This window comes from Leptonychotes weddellii, chromosome 3 (genome assembly GCF_054177405.1).
Source record: "Leptonychotes weddellii isolate Sample4059 chromosome 3, ASM5417740v2, whole genome shotgun sequence".
In the NCBI taxonomy this organism is placed as follows: domain Eukaryota; kingdom Metazoa; phylum Chordata; class Mammalia; order Carnivora; family Phocidae; genus Leptonychotes; species Leptonychotes weddellii.
In genome coordinates, this window is record NC_138371.1 from 167,445,805 (window position 1) to 167,462,745 (window position 16,941).

The 16,941-nt window shown below is 37.4% G+C and overlaps 1 protein-coding gene across 5 annotated transcripts in view; it reads right to left on the bottom strand.

Moving 5' to 3' along the window:
• The window catches only part of FGF14 (fibroblast growth factor 14), a 586,337-nt gene that overhangs the window by 107,636 nt on the left and 461,760 nt on the right, over window positions 1-16,941 (bottom strand). For all 5 annotated transcript variants that reach the window (XM_081815181.1, XM_081815183.1, XM_081815184.1 and 2 more), the window contains 2 exons: window positions 12,304-12,414; window positions 6,282-6,385 (listed from right to left, as the gene is read on the bottom strand). In XM_081815181.1, coding sequence (XP_081671307.1) covers window positions 6,282-6,385; window positions 12,304-12,414 — 215 coding nt within the window. The remainder of the gene's footprint in view (window positions 1-6,281; window positions 6,386-12,303; window positions 12,415-16,941) is intronic.

Consider the following 16,941-nt stretch of genomic DNA (forward strand, 5'->3'; position numbering starts at 1 on the left):
CCAAGAAAGGATAATAACCATTTTCAAATTGGGCAATATATCCAACTGAGTCATAATGTGGGAGAAACCATAGGGAAACTTAATGAAAAAAGAAATATTTTTAAGAATAGCAAGTAAAGCTTTAAAATATGTGTAAACTTAAAAACTGTTATTTAACATTTCATAAAAAGAAATAAAAATACTCTGACCAAAAGTATAATCATGTGAATAAGTGTGTGTATAATTTAAGCACAATACATAATTCCAATGAAACACACACAAATATATATACACAAATTATATATATGTATATATAGTCTCAAAAGGTGTTATTGTTTGTGCAGAAGAACACACATATAGATTTATAGATTGCTAGAAAAACAGAGACATTAATAATCATCTCAAATTTAATACCCTTCTTAAAGAAACTGACCTATTCAGAGAGCTGAGGACTGAAGGATGAAAGGTGGAAAAATTTCCATTCTGAAAGGGGCACCTCTGTGTAACTTATCATTCAAAAAAATCTGTGTAACCAGATGAACTTAGAATCCTGACTGGTTATAGTTTTGCCACCCTGCTCCCAGCGGGCAGACTATGAAAGGCTGGTCCCCAGGCGAACGGTCTTCAGATGCTACTGAAGCCCTTGGTTTAACATCAGATGTTACTGATGGCCAATGGTGGTCACTGTGGCTCAAGTGACTTGGTAAACCCCATGCACTACCTACTACCTAAAGAAGAAAAAAAGCCAGGAAGCATGGACAGAGTACCCTAGCAGCACTGGGATAAACGGTGAGCAGTTTCCTGAGAATGGATGTCCATAGATGCTATTCAGAGATAGGACGGGTATCAGGGATGGCCAAAAGACTCACACAACACCCCATGAGCATAGAAATACAGGTGAATGACTGTGTGTACCTTTGTATGAGTAACTCTTAGGGAAGAATAGAAAAATTTGAGGGAAATTAGACACCACACTGTGAAAAAACAAGTCAGTTCCATTTCTAAGCCCCAAACTTGAACAATGATCAGAGGAACAATGTCAAGAAGAAAATAGCATGTTCCATCCCATTTTATTAGAGCTATCGACTCAGCAGGAAAACATGATTGATGGTAACGGAGGCAGAGACTCTGAGGCTTTCCTATCTGGGAGGCCTTGGGAAGTTGAAGGAACACAATTCAAGACACGTGAGAGACGCTTGCTGGCATAGAAGTGGGGAGGCAGATCCACCTTCGTAGAAGAGGCTCAGGAAAATCCTTCTGAAAGATGTGCGTACAATATTGGAAAACTATCTCATGTAGAGTAGATAAGACTTTGAGGTTCTTGAACATGCTTTTTCCAGAATATACAGCATTTTCCTTATTTTCCTGAATTAAAGGCTGTTTCATCCCTCCCCCTGCCCCACGTTCATTGCGTATTGATAGCTGGGTTGCTGCATTAGTGAAGAGGCCTACAGAATTGCTTCACGTTTCTGTAAACTTCAACTTAGGGGCAGAGGACGTTAGGAACACCAAGTACTTAGGTTGGGTTCTGTGCCTAGGTAGTCTATCCACCAACTCTACTCTTACTACCTTGGTCTAAAGCTACCATCCTCTCCCCCACCAGCCATTGTAATGTTCGCTGTGTCATTGTTGATTGTCAAGCTATGGGCTTTTGACTCATCCACCAGTGGGCAGGTAGGGGCAGTAGGGGATCCTTATTAAACTGTAGGTTCCTGGGGCTCCTGCTAGATCTACTGAATTGAAATATCTGGAGTCTGATCCAAGGAATCTGCCTTTACCTCCATTCCAGGTGATTTTTTTTTTTTAAGATTTTATTTATTTATTTGACAGAGAGAGAGACACAGCGAGAGAGGGAACACAAGCAGGGGGAGTGGGAGAGGGAGAAGCAGGCTTCCCGCTGAGCAGGGAGCCCGATGCAGGACTCGATCCCAGATCCTGGGATCATGACCTGAGCGGAAGACAGACCCTTAACGACTGAGCCACCCAGTAGCCCCTCCAGGTGATTCTAATGAGCCCAAATATTTACAAAACACAGTAGCAGTGTACTTTTTTGATTCATTTAAAAAACCCGCATGAAAAAGGATTGCCTTCCTCTCTACTTGTATCACTTGGTTAAGAAACTCAGATGAAATATTAATCTCGGGAGAACACCAGGGCTGACTGCCTCCCCAGATGCCTGCATGTGGGTAACAGAAACATTTACAGCACCATTTGGAATATAATATTCTCATAAATGTCAACCCGTAGTAAGACAACAATAATGGATCTTTATACATCTTACATATGTCGATTACCTTATCATTCAAAAAAACCAATCAGACTAAAACTGGAAGTTTCAACCCCCAAATTAACTTAAAGCCTCCCAGGAAACTTTTTAATTTTACAGATGAGAAGTTTGAGAGGCAGAGTCGGGGGCATGACAACACCGGTGTTGGCAGGATCCGGGACCCAGGTGTTCCAAGCAAGCCCAGGGCTCTACCCACCATCAATCTCTTTTCCTTCCTCCCCCTCCCCTTTTTCTTTGCTCATATCAGAAACACATTCCGACTTCAACTCTTCTTTCTCTTTGCCCAAATGATGAATACTCTTTTCCCTTCATCCTAAGTTTTTCTTCAGAGTTCAGAATTTACATTCAAACCGTGTCTCTCTATGGAGGATTTTCTTAGTCTTTCAAAATCACAGGTTGTTGGGGAAAAAAATTGCTCCCCACAGCACTATAGACAGTTTATAGTTGGTCAAAATACAATTTTTCCCAAGCATTATATTGAACTAATTCTTTAACATAAGTATTTCCTTGTCAGTTTCTGTTCGACGACCTTGCATCCTGTGCTCTACCTTTGACCAAATTGTTGATATCTGACATTAAATCTCTTGAGATACATTTCAAGGAACATATTAGAATCATTATGACCACACAAGAAATGACTACTGTCATTTCAAAGGAAAGATTCCATGGGGAACATGTGCCTTCAGCCTCAGAACTGTGGTTATTTACATTTCAGACAAGATACCTTTTTTGTCCCCCCCCTTACCCCCACCCCAGGTGAAATTATCTGACAAACTGAATATCTTTATTTGGATGGCAGGGGCTTATGAGATTTACCCCCAATGCAAATAGAGAAATATGCACCTTGAGTCAAAACACTGATGTGTTTTTCATTCAACAGAATTCATTTTGAATGATCCGAGTGTTTTATTGCCTACCTTCTAAACCTACGGATCCTCAAAAAAATTGGTCCCATATTAGGCGCTGGCTTATACCATGCAAACATTACGTTGATCTTTTTAAAGTGGGCATTAGCTTAAAACAGATTCCTTCATTTTCAGGACTTAAGTCTTTATTACTTTTTTTTTTTTAAACCTGAGGTTGACTGAGGTTTTCCTTTTAAAGCTCCTCAACTTACTTCAAAACTTCTTAGTTGAGTTAACTATGTTTGGCATGGTTTTTAAAATTAAATTGCAGGTGTTACATGTAAGAAATTTTCAGAATCTTAAACAGTATATAACAGTGTATAACATCAAACTTTTCCCAGATGTAATTTTCTATGATTTTTTTTTAAATTTGAGAATCTCCAAAGAAAGGGATTATGTTTCAAATTATACTTCTTAATAACTGAAATGAAATTTGTACCCTAGGTAACAATTCCTTAAAGGTTTTCATTACATCATCATGTGTTTATAACTTCTTGTTAGAATAGGTGCCAGACCATATGATGAAAAATGTCTGGCGCATGGAAATAGTATAGTGAAACAGTAAGCTAATGAGTCAGACTAATAATGCTCAAATCCTGCCTTCTCTATTTACTAACTGGCAGACTGCACAGATTTTTAAACTCTCTGTGTATCAGTATGATTATTTTTTTTAAGATTTATTTTTTAAATTTTATTTATTTGAGAGAGAAAGAAAGGGAGAGAGAGAGAGCATGACGGAGGTGAGGGGCAGAAGGAGAAGCAGACTCCCCGCTGAGCAGGCGGGGTTCGATCCCAAGACTCTATCCTGGGACTTGATCCCAGGACTCTGGGATCATGACCTGAGCAGAAGGTAGATGCCCAACCAACTAAGTCACCCAGATGCCCCAGTATGATTGTTTTAATAGTATTTGCTTAATAGAATTAGATGAGGTAAGACTGTACAGTGCTTAGAACAGTGTTGGGCAGAGTGTACTATATAAATACTAGCCATTATTATTATTATTATTACATAAGTAGACCTATTATTATTATATAGTATAGTAAATGTTATATTCTGTTATGCTACATTATTATTCTAGTAAACACTAATTATGAAATAAATGATTGACTATAAAAGTATATTCTTTTTACTGAAATATTTGAAGTTCACATTTCATTACGTTGAAATAAACAAAGCACTTTAACTATGGAGTATTAGTAAAGATTGGAAATTGCATTTGGTTTGTATCTAAATCCTTTTCCTATGAGATGGCTGAGGATTGTAAGGGCCTGGCATAGGCAGTGGGACCTCTCAGGGTAGGGGATGGGCAGATAGAGTGCCTTTTACCAGATCCTGGATTCAAAGCAGAATCAAGATGGGAAGAGAAGAAAGCCAACATCTATAAGTCAGGAATCAAGTCACCAGAAGGGAGGCCCAGATGTCAAAGAACTGGAGAACCAGGGCAGGTGAGAATAGAGAATGGACGGGTCAATAACAAGCCTGAAGTTGTTACTGAGACAAATCCAGGGGCCAATGGTGTCACCCCCAGCTAGCCTCCTGAGACCTGATACCTGGGCGGGAGGCTGCATAGACTGCATAGACTGGGCATTAGTGCCTTCCTCACTTCCATTCCTGCCACACGCTCAAGATGATTTCCCTACCTTAAAAAAGAAAAAAAAGGTATACATGTGCTACCTCACCACAAAAAACAGGAAGCACCTCCCTCAGTAGCAAAAAGATAAAATAAACATTCCCATGTCCCCTGACATCAACACATGTATCAGAGCACAACAAACAATGTGATAAAATCCTTAACAGGACCTGAGAACCAGAAGCTATGGCGGATGCTGCAGCTAATAATTTTTAAACATCTCAAAGATTACCTGAGGGAAAAGAAAGAAACAAAAATAACAGAACAAATTGCAAATCAATAAAATTGACTTGTATCTGAATGGAGGCATCTCCAGAAAGTGATCTTTATCTGAATCATATTTTTCCTAAAAGGCGGGGGGGGGGGGCGGGGGACAGGGAATTCTAGCTGGATCTTGCTCTTGGTATGTTGAATATTCATCTTGTGCAACAGAACACAATATGCCTAATGTGGGGCCCAGGTCTGTGTGCAAGAACACCCTTCAGGGAACTCAGATGAAGCTTCCAGAATAACAAGAACATTTTCCAGCTCACCGCAGAGGGAATCCGCCGCTCGAACTTCATTTTCTTTGATAGGATTTCCCAGATTTGCTCAAGAAAATGCCCCAGGGAATGTTTCTGCTTAAGTTGTGTGTGTGTGTGTGTGTGTATAATGTCCGTATATATGTTTACATGTAGTTTTTTGATGATAATATTTCCCACAACAGAGTTTTAAAGAATTTATATGAAGATGGCATGCAAACCCAAATAAGAACATTTTTCTTTGAGGCACCTTGAATTTAACCTGTCAATTTCTGCTCCAAGGATAGGTTCATCTAGGTCTCTATTGCTTGGTTCTGTGGCAGAAATTAATTCTAACTACACTATAATGTATGGATACAGCACATCTGAATATGAATTATTTGTAAATAGTAAATATTCCAGAAGTCATATGGATAAAAATGTGCTCAACTTCTCATATACATTAACACAAAACAGAAAGACTTACTTAGATTTAAATTCTGCAATATACATTTTATAATAGAAGTATTTTCCCCAGTAAAACATTAACACAACCTAAATTCCTAGTTTTAAAAGAACTACTCTCTTTAAATTTTCTTTTTTAGAATTCACATTAATTCTGTTTCTTTTTACAAAATAATCTTTTACAAGAAACTCTCTAAGACAAGTACATTTCTAAAGAGAAATAAAAAAGATTAACATCAACTCTTTCAAAATTACTCAATTTTCTACAAACTAGTTCATTTTTTAAAAAATATGCAAATATACAACTTTAAGAGGTAATATTTCTCTTCTGCTTGATATACTGTTATTATCAAACATTGATGAATAATGAATCAATAGCCCTTACAGCATTGTAGTAGAGATCAAATATTAAAGCAAAAGTGGCAGAATCAATAGACACAGATCCTTTTCATTTTGTTGTTGCTGCTACTGCAAGCATTGAATGAATGGCCAATATCTTTGGCATGTTACTTACTGATGGATAGAGGTAACCTTCTCCATTCATGGCTATATACAACCCTGTCTTCACTCCCTGGATGGCAACAACGCGCAGTCCCACTGGTATGAGGTTGAACAGTGCTGTAAAGATAAACATAGCCTGTCACAAATGGACCTGGAGAAGCAAAGCCTTGCCATCGCTTTTCCCTCCCTCATTCTTTTATTTAAAACAACAACAACAACAACAACAACATCTTTGTTACAACCTTCTGAGAAGTTCCAATTAACTTTTATTTCTCTTTATAATTAAGATGTTTCTGCAATGGGTAAAATTAGCACTTGAGCTTCAATTTGTACACCTTAATGGTCTGCCTATAGCATTTCAAAGAAGTGATAGACTAATAAACAGAATCAGGCCTGTAATCCCAATTCCAGGATCACAGTCTTTGACATCATTTGATACCAAAAGAGATCAGATGTGAAGATTCTCAAAGAGTGGAATTTAAGAAGTCCAAGTTAAATGCTTATTCAGGTCTTTCATGCAGAAGGTGTGCTTTATCACTGCAATGTAGGACAGGCCAGAAGTTAAAAAGGTAATTCCAAAATGGAATTACTCTTGCTGAACCAATATGAGATGCCAGCAGAGCCCAGAAAAGACGTGCGCCTGCCAATGTGCTCAATTCAGAAAGAACTAATCACACTGAACATTTTAGAGAGACATTTCTTTACTAATATCTCATAGAGCTGTGAGTGATAACTAAAATAAAAGCGGGAAAAGTGTTCAATTTTACCCATCTAAGAGATAAAAACTCACTTATAGTCCCATCTTCCGTTTCTTCCCTTATCGACAAGGAAAATATTTTTATATATTTTTTACATAGTACAGAGAGTAATGTTATCATTGATTTCTTAAAAAGTCTTAACATTCCTTTAACACATTTCCATGCCAGGGTTATATGTTAACTCTTCAGTAGGTGTTCTAGCACCATTCTTAGTAATAACTGCTTGATGGTTTGGGGGACTTTAGTGTAGATACGTTTATAAGAGAAGTTAATTATCCATAGTGCTCTGATCTGCTCCCATTCAATGTCTTAACTGAAGACTAATTCCAAGCAGCTGTACCAGGCCAAAACACACAACGACAGCATTGAGATGCTGAAGTGAACAAGTAAACAAAATACCTGAGGTTTAGGCTCTCAACTGTATTCCACAAAAGACAAATAATTGGGAAAACGTGGGCCATGTTGACTTCAATCTATGGGTCTACTCAGCACATAATTAAAAATGGACTTTATAAATTCATTTCTATTTAATTCTGAGGCACCACATGCATTGTCAGAATAGGCTGGGGAAAATTATACCTTCTCTTTCAGTTATTATATGTTACTGATCCCAAGATCTCAAGATGTCTGTGATGAAAGGAACATGGCGGGCCATGGCCGTAGATAATTATCCCTATAGGAATACTCAGAGGAGTGTATATGGTTCAGTGGCTACTAGCTTTCATGAAGCAAACTAATATTGGGCCATCTTCCATGGGATTCTAGGGGCTTATGTTATGGAAGAATGAGGCTTATGCTTGCTCACTTCTATTACTTAAATAATAAACATGAGTGGGAATCATTGAGCAGTATGGCCAATTCCACTTTTGACCGAACACCTGAACTGTCCCATCTCCCTTGTATTTTGAAAGGATGGGCACCATAGAACAATTTCTGATTGATACGCAAAAGTTTTAGAGGAAAAACATAATTGCATGACTGTCCTTGAAAACTATTCTAACCTAGCCCTTTCAAACTTAATTATTCTAATCTTTACATACTCTTAATGGTCTTTATAGGTGCCATATATCTGATATAGGCCAGATGTTATAATTCTAGAAAGTAAGAACATACGAAGTCACCAGAACAACGTGGTATAGGAAAGAGAAAAATTATAAATGATAGTCTAAAATGACCATACAAAAAATAGTGTTTTTTTCTAGGATTTTGTTGGGATCTGAATGATAAAATGTCAGTTATTATCATTTACAGAATGATAATACAAAGTGAATTCATATAACCACTGTCATGTGGAAGCCGGTTCAGAGCTGACCATAATGAATCCATGGTGCTAATTAAAACTACAGATACCCACATTGATTGAGACATCATCATATTTTTCCATTCCTTTTGTATTTTATATAATTATAAAGCAGTGTCACAAAGCCTAGGGGAGTCAGAATAAGATGCTCATGCTACTTTGTTTGTTCTGTGGGACTCTAGTTTTCCATATAATAGTGATTTTCAACCCTGGCTATACTTGAAAACTAGCTGTATTCATAAAAGAGGACAGCCATGCCCAATTGCAGACTAATTAAATTAAGTAAGAATCTCTGGAAGTGAGGATAGGGTTTAGGGCATAAGGAATTTTTTTAAAGCTCCTCAAATGACCCTAAAGTACAGTCAAAGTGAAAACCACCATCCCAAGGCCTGTGGGGGTGGTGGTCACAGTGAGCGATGGGCAATTTTTACACATCAAATTATCAGGTCGGAATTTCTAAGATGAGAGGGCTTGGTTCATGTGAGTTTCTAATATTGCCATAGTTACTGGCATATTGATATTTCTATAGTCCTATTCCACTTGTAGCTTTTATTAAGTCTGGTAATGGGAGCAATTAAGTTTAAGAGCACAGGAAAACCTCATGGCATCCCCAAAAGCAACTGGGGGAAAAGAAAATCACCCCTTAACCAAATGCCATGGTTCATGGTAATGCTAATGTTTATTAGATAGATAGGAAGCTCTAAGAGTTTTAAACGAATATACCCCTGAAAATGAGTCTGGTGATGTAGTAATCTGGGTGCTCATTTCTTCCTGGGAAAGATCTTTCCAGGGCACATGGAAGCCAATAGTAAGCAGTCAAGTTGCTACAGTATCTTCTCTGTTTGGACCAAGCATCCATCATCAACCATCATCTTGCCATTTTTCCTCCCAGAGATTTCTAGATCTCGGGCTGGAAAACCCAGGGAGGACTTTAGTGTCGGGCTCACCTGCTTGCTGGCCTTTCTCTCTCTTCTCCACTCATCTGAAAATTTTTGACAAAGGCAGCTTAGTAGGGTGGTTCTGACTTTACCTAGTTCTAAATAAGCTCGTGTTTAGTTGTGTGGTATGTGTCCAACTCATCACAAAGATTTGAAGGTTCAAGCCTCAGTTTTGTTATTTGGTAACTTTTAGGGTGGCATCATGGTGACTTTTACAGCATTTCTCCTTATTTTTCCTACTTACAGATGACTAATCCTTGTTTTGTATTCAAAGAATTATCAAAAATCTGGAATGCATGCATAAATTACTACATCACACCCTAATGCAAACCAAAAGGGCAATGCTCCCATTAAGACCTTCCTGCCAGCATCTCTTAGTGCTCCTCCCCTTTTTATAGAATACTGTTCATGGCTTATGATTTTCTCAAGACTCATAAGACTGCTGTAATGAACCAGAGAAAAGGAAATCATCTTAAATTTCACCTAAAAAAAACTATGGTTTTCAATTGCAAAGGTGATGGTACCCAAAAGTCGAGTTAATTAGTAATTCTCATGACTTTTATAAACCTGCTGTAGTCCCACCAAGTTTTATTAAATTTTAGAGTCATACAATTTTTATAGGCTTTTGAGAAGAGAATCTTTACCTCACCCTGTTTTGCTCTCTTCTGCTATGTCTTTGCAAATGTTGAAATGGTAACAAAACTAACCTAACTAGCTAAACGTGCACATAAAATGCAACACAACTTGTAAGAAAAGCAGCTGAGGCGCATAGTGCCCCTTCAGTTCAGGCGCTATGACTTGGTTCTGGTTTGCCTGGACACAGGAGCTCCTGTTCCCTCATCAGTCCTCACCAGCATTTAGGGGGATTAGAGAGGATTCCAAGTGTTGCCCCAAGATTCTTGTTCCTTCTAATACGGTTACACAGCAGGAGAAAAGAAACCTCACACATTTAGAGAACAGAAGGTTTGTGTCTCTTTCAGCATCTCAGCTTTCCAGTGTAGTGTTGAATATGGTTCAGATAACCAGATATAATTACGTGTGTATGCATATAATGTCTACATCTGCACTTTCACAGTTTAGAAAATATTGTGCTGCTTATTGAGTTCTGAAGCAATATGATGTAAAAGACAGTGTCTACCTAACACTTCTTAATTCAGTATTGATTTCCATCATTAAAAACAACCAACTTGTTTGGCATTACAAAAACCAAAGAAGGAGGTAGGAAAAAGTGCATAAAACCTTTGAAAGAAATTATTTTTCTAAGAAGTCCAACTAAGCAGCATTTTCATATAGCTATGGTTTATTTCCTTTCTTGAAAACTTTGTCATAAGGGATGGCTTCAACCTCTAAATCAGAATGTCCTAATTCTTGCAGTGATCAGTTATGGAAAACTAGTCCTCACGCTCCCCTGGACTTTGGCTGAAGGAAATCAGAGAACATTGAAGACATCAGAACTTTTGAATCTCGAGAGTCCTTGACCCCCACAAGTATAAGACATAAGAAAAAGAGAATGCCTTTTGTCAAAGAATGGGTAAGGAGTTAAAGATAGAAGAAAATGAGCAGACACACATGTATTAGCTTGAACCAGAAGAAACTGACATTTTTACAGATCAAAGATGGTCAAGTCCTTATACTTTTAAAAAGTTCAACCTGATAGCAAAATCCCAACAACTAAACAACGGCTGACAATCAGTCTTATGAGTAAAAATAACTTCTCTTTCTTCCTTGTGTTTGAATTGCTTTACCTTCTCTTTCTCTAAATAGAAGAAGGAAATGACGACAAAAAAATCAATGAACAAATATGATAGGGAAAAGTTTAAAAGGACAAACAGGCAACAAAGTAGACACAAAGAGAGAAAAAGATTAGAAATTGAAAGAGAGGAAAACGCAGACACACAGAAAAAATTTTAAAGTTGAAAGAAAAATTTAAAATGAAGCAAGGTCCAAAGTCTAAAAAGTAAACACAATGGCTGGGAAAATATTGACATTTCACATAGCGACACCAAATGAAAAGCAGTCTACTTTATGTTATTAGCTATTCTCCATGCTATTGAAAATTTGATTACTAGAATTGAAAACAGAAAGTGCCTATAATTTGGTCTTATGTATTCAAATCCTCTCTTCTTTTCATGGTATGGTGCTCTCTATATAAAGGGTAAATGCTAAATGGATGAAAAGATTCATATCCATTCCTGATCCACTAGTAATATGTGAAAAATATTTCCAATAAAATCAGTTTTTGCTTTTCATTAATTCTCCTGCGCAGGAGAAAGTGTCCATTTTAGAACTGATATGCTAAATTAAAAGGAATCCAATGCCAGTATAAACAGAAAATGGGAAAGAAAACACAGACAATTGAATAAGGAGGGACATCAGAATGAAAATACAAAGAAAAGTTAATATATTAAAAAACAGTGAAATGAAGACAGACACTAATACAGTGGAGGGTCAGTGGCTTTTCAATTAAAGGCAAATCATTACAGACCCAATTCTGTAAAGTAGTAAAACATTTTGTACAATGTATTTAAAGGCACAGAGCCTTCATGTCCTCTCTATAAAAGAGATACTATCTTTTCTTGTTGAATGCAAATTTGAAAAATTACATTTCTATTCTTTGAAACAACTAATCCTTATAGCTCTTGAATTTCCACAGTTATCATTAAAAAGCTAAAGACCTGATGAAAATATTCCCAAGGTAAACATGGATTCATCTTACATCCGAATGCACTAGTGTACTTACTTGACTTTTAGGAGATAAAAGTAACAACAATGCTGGATCTGCCAATTGTTTTGAGAAAAAAGAGAGAGAGAGAGAGAAACTAATTATCTTAAAATGGCAGGCTTCTTGTGTTACTCTGTTCATGTTTTCATCCATGCGGTCCAAGTAAAATCGTGAATGGCACCCTAGCGTGTAACATTTGTAAAAATGAACCAACAAACCAACGTAACAAATATTTGTAAATGCAGTCCAAAAAATCATTTATGTAGCAGCGTATCTTCTACCAACGGTGTTAACGGGTGGCCTGGGTTGTCACTTACTAGAATTAGTGCTGTCATCCTTGGTTCCATCGAGAGCTCCATCGGGGTGCATTTGCAAGTAGTAGCCTTGCCTGCAATACAACCTGGTCACTATACCCTTGAGCTGGGGATCTGAAAGGCAAACATAGTTATCATAAGCCTCACAACGTGTCACAATAGAGTTTCTTATTTCTTTTTTCTGATTCTTTTCTTTTCTTTTTCAGAAGAGGGCATTTGATAGAAGTAGTACCTTTGATTCTGTGTCTCCCAGATTCCTCTGTATTTATCAAACCTGGCACATACTAATCATTGAAGGTCAGAAGCTGCATTTGTCAGCTGCAGAAAACGGGTCATTTTATAAAACTAATGTGTGGATTTAAATGATTAATTAAAACAATTAAGCTACTGAATCTATTAGTTTAATTATTAGTTAAATCCTAAACTAATTAGTTTAATATCATTCAGGACGGCCATACAAGAGTTTGGCAAACTTCTGGCTCTAAGAAACCTTACTAAAGGCTTTTTAATGGATTTTTCTTTTTACTTAATTTGACAAGTAATCCCAAAAGGTGAAAAAACTGTATTTTTTTTAAATCAAACTAACATTTTGATATGCATTCTTAGGAAAAAACCCATTATGGGGAAGGTTTCTTTGATGTGTAAAGGGGTCACCCTAACTGGCATGGAAGCATCTGGTACTTATGCATGACCCATAGAAAAATGGGAAAGTTGATTTCTGAGCTCAGGGTAAGGCACAACAAACCTATGTGAGGTCAGCTGTGTGGCCATAATCCAGACAAACTAGACATATTAAACTAATTTATAAAAAGGAAAATGAAATTATTTAACATGGTTTTGATTCTTAACCAAAAGGGCCACGGATAGAGGACAGTGGAAGCTTATTAAAACAAAAGGGGAAGTTATATGGTAACAGACTTCTCATTTGATGATTCATTGAAAAGATAACCACTAAAGTGACCCAGGCTTTACAAAGGGCCAGTTGTACCTTTGAAAATAAATATTTACATGTGGCTTTTCAAAGGCCATCCCCATCTCATGACTAGATTTGATGTTGGACAACATAGTCCTCGCCAGGGTAACTGGCACCTCTCCACAGCTGCTGAATGGGACATACAAATGCGATCAGATCATGCTATCAAAACAGTAGAATGGTACAGAACGATGAAGCCTACCATCTTGTAATTGACAGAAAATTTGTGGATTTGCCAACTGGTGAACACACAAAAAAAATACACATGCCAAAAAAAGGCTGTTCCAAACCAGAATACCCTTAGCCTTTTGTTTAATGCTCAAGAAATTAAAGAGAATGTCAATATCTATTGTTATGTACATATGATATAACTAATAATTTGAAAAATGACTTTATGGTACACAGATTTTCTTCAAAGATTCTATGAGAATGGAAAAAATCTGGGGAATAATGCATGAACACCACAGCATCACATCAGTGTGACTAAATATAATAGAATGTAGATGCTTCTAAAAGGCTAGGATTAAAAAAGATCTAAGTGATTATTGGAATTGTGTGACATATGTTCCTTATTCTGTAGTATATACCTTTAAAAGTCACACAATTCTAAGATGTGCATTAGTGGAAAAATTATTCTCGCACCTTAGTCTGCCCATCACTCAGTAAAATTTGACTGGGCTACTGACTCTCTAAGTATCAAGGGTTCCTTTTCTTTTCTATGCTGTAATTTATTTATGCTGCTCCCTGAAAATAAGTGGCATGGAAAAGAAGAGAACAAAGGTAAAAAGGTGGGTTCTTAATTGTCATGAGGACATACAGAGGATTTCAGAGATTGACAATTCTTCTGTAAAACCTTCATGTTCTGAATGACTTACTTTTAAATTCTACATTTTAGCTTACTACATCTTCTGGACTTGAATTAAGTAGGTCAGGCAAGGCAGTACAAGACACCCAACCCCCACAAGCTCCCTTACACTTAAACAAAAAGAACACTTTTTCTGTTTTGCTTTTTCTATGATCAAAAAGACAAGGGATAACAAGTATTGATAAGGATGTGGAGAAAGGGGAATCCTTGTACACCGTTGGTGGGAATGCAATTGGTATAGCCACTGTGGAAAATAGTATGGGGTTTCCTCAAAAAATTAAAAATTGAACGACCAAATCCAATTGATTCAAGAATCCCACTTCTGGGTACACAGCCAAAGGAAATGAAATCAGGGTCTTGAAGAGATATCTGCACTCCCATATTCACTACAGCATTATTCACATTAGCCAAGACATGGAAACAACCTAAGGGTCCATCAGTGAGTGAATGGATAAAGAAAATGAGGTATCTATATACAACAGAATATTATTCAGCTTTAAAAAAGAGGGAAATTGTGTCATTTGTGACAGCATGGATGAAACTGGAGGACATAAGGCTAAGTGAGCTCTTCCTGACCACACCTGATTTCTGATAAGGAAGTATAAGCAAAATACAAAACTGTGTTTTTCAGTTCTCACTAAATTTCAAAGAAACATTGGTAACTATGTATCTAGTTTCACATTATTTGATGTTGTCTCTTTAGAAACCATAATAGCATTGTGCTCTTCTCAGGTGCCAGGCACTATTCTTAGTACATCGCAGGATTAACTCATTGAACTCCTCACGACTTACTTAACGGGAAGCCCACTTTGAAGATGAGGAAGTGGAGACAGAGTGATGGAGTCATTGACAAGGAACACAATACTGACAAGTGCCCAGCTGGGGTTTGAACACGATCCTGCCCCCATAACCACTAAACTCTGTGGCCTCTGGAAGTTGAACAATTGACCTGAAGCTTTAAAAAACCTAAAATAAAATGCAAATCAATTTTGTTTATTTTTTCTTTTCAACTAGGTTTTTAAAGATTAACCATGGTGTATCTAAACCCAAATCCTGCATACTTGGACCTGAATCTGTGATTTAAAACAATAACATGAAATTAGAATCAAAGTGCTTGAAAATCTCTCCTATGATCTGCCCACTTTGCCATTGGCCACATTTCCAATAAATCTCTATCCGTGCAATCCTCACCGAGGTTGCAGATCTAATATTGTAGGCTTAAACTGGTCTAGTGTCATTCTCCCTCCTCCACCAACTCCAGCCAGAAGGTACTTGTACCCCTGACTCGATGACTCATGTGAACTGTCTCAGAGGCTCAGATCAACACCGCGTTTGCCTTTGTCATTCCACCTAAACAGTTGCCAGGTTCCTGCAGATGCTGCCTTCACAATCTCCCTTATTTCCCCTCCGTACTATTTTCACCGCCAGCAGCACTTCAGCCCCTCTTGGCCTCTCCTAGGTGGTCATCCCACCTGCAGTGTGCCCATTCCAATCCAGCAGATGCAGAAACATGCCGTGGACTATTCACACGCCCTGCAGCAGCGGGGCCCCATCTCTCCTGCCGCACCTGGTTTGCTACTGCTCCAAGCCATCCCCTGCACGTAGCCCAGCCTGGGTCACTGGGAGCTGCCTGAAAATATCCCATAATCTCTCACATTTATCATGTCCCCTTAATCTTCCCTGTCTCAAACATGCTCACCTGCATAAAGATGCCTCCTTGCCCATCTGTGCGCACACACCCACATGCATACATCTTTTCATACTTAACTCCACCTCCTCCTTCTTAAGTTCAGCTCCATCAACTCTTCCTCTGGGGCACTTCCCTGACACCTCAGATGAGTTCAGATTCCTCCTCTGAACACTTTCATGGCAGCATTCTTCATAGGCATTGCTCATTTTTAAAACATCAAAATTCTTTTATTTTGAAATGTTTTTAATACATTAAAAGTTACAGGAAATAATACAACCTACATCTATGTACCCACCATGGAGGTTAACCAGTATTAGTATTTTGCTTTATAATTCATGATTTGAATTTCACATTTATTTTTGCAATTATGTGATTGACATCTGTCTCCAAACTGTACTGTAAATTCCATGAAGAAAATCGAAATGTACGATACTGCTCACCATTACATCTCCAGGGTCTAGATAAATAGGAGCTGGGTGATATATGTTTCTTGAATGAATGCTGACTGGGTTAGAGTGCAATTTATCTAGTACTTTCATATATTGCTAATGAGAGTGAAACTCGGAACAACAACATGAAATCCAGGATGGCAATAAAGCCTAAAAAATATCCAAAACTTTTGACCAGGTAATTGTACTTTCTAGACTTCTAACTTAAAAATAAATCCTCGGGTTTATAAACTTTTGTGTAATGACATATGTGTATATAACATGATCATGACTATTTAAAAAATATTATACATGGGGGAAAATATGGGAAAGAGTACACCAAAATATGAAATGTAAATATATTTTGCTGGTTACTGGAATATATATTTTTCAACATTTTATTATTTAAAAACTTTCCTATAATTTTATAATGAAAATGCAGATTTAATATTAATGCCTTTTGACAAAGGATGTGTAAAGATAACATTTCGTACATACTTGCAATTAATAGTGCATACATATATGCAAATAACATAAATACATATTACTATTGTAGATTAACTGGTTGCGCCAAATTTTCAAGGATTCCACGTATTAGTTTCTCTTTGTGCTTAGTCACATATCCACAAAACCTTCACTATGACCCTCACTTATAAAATTGGCCATTGTGCAGTGTGGCCATTTA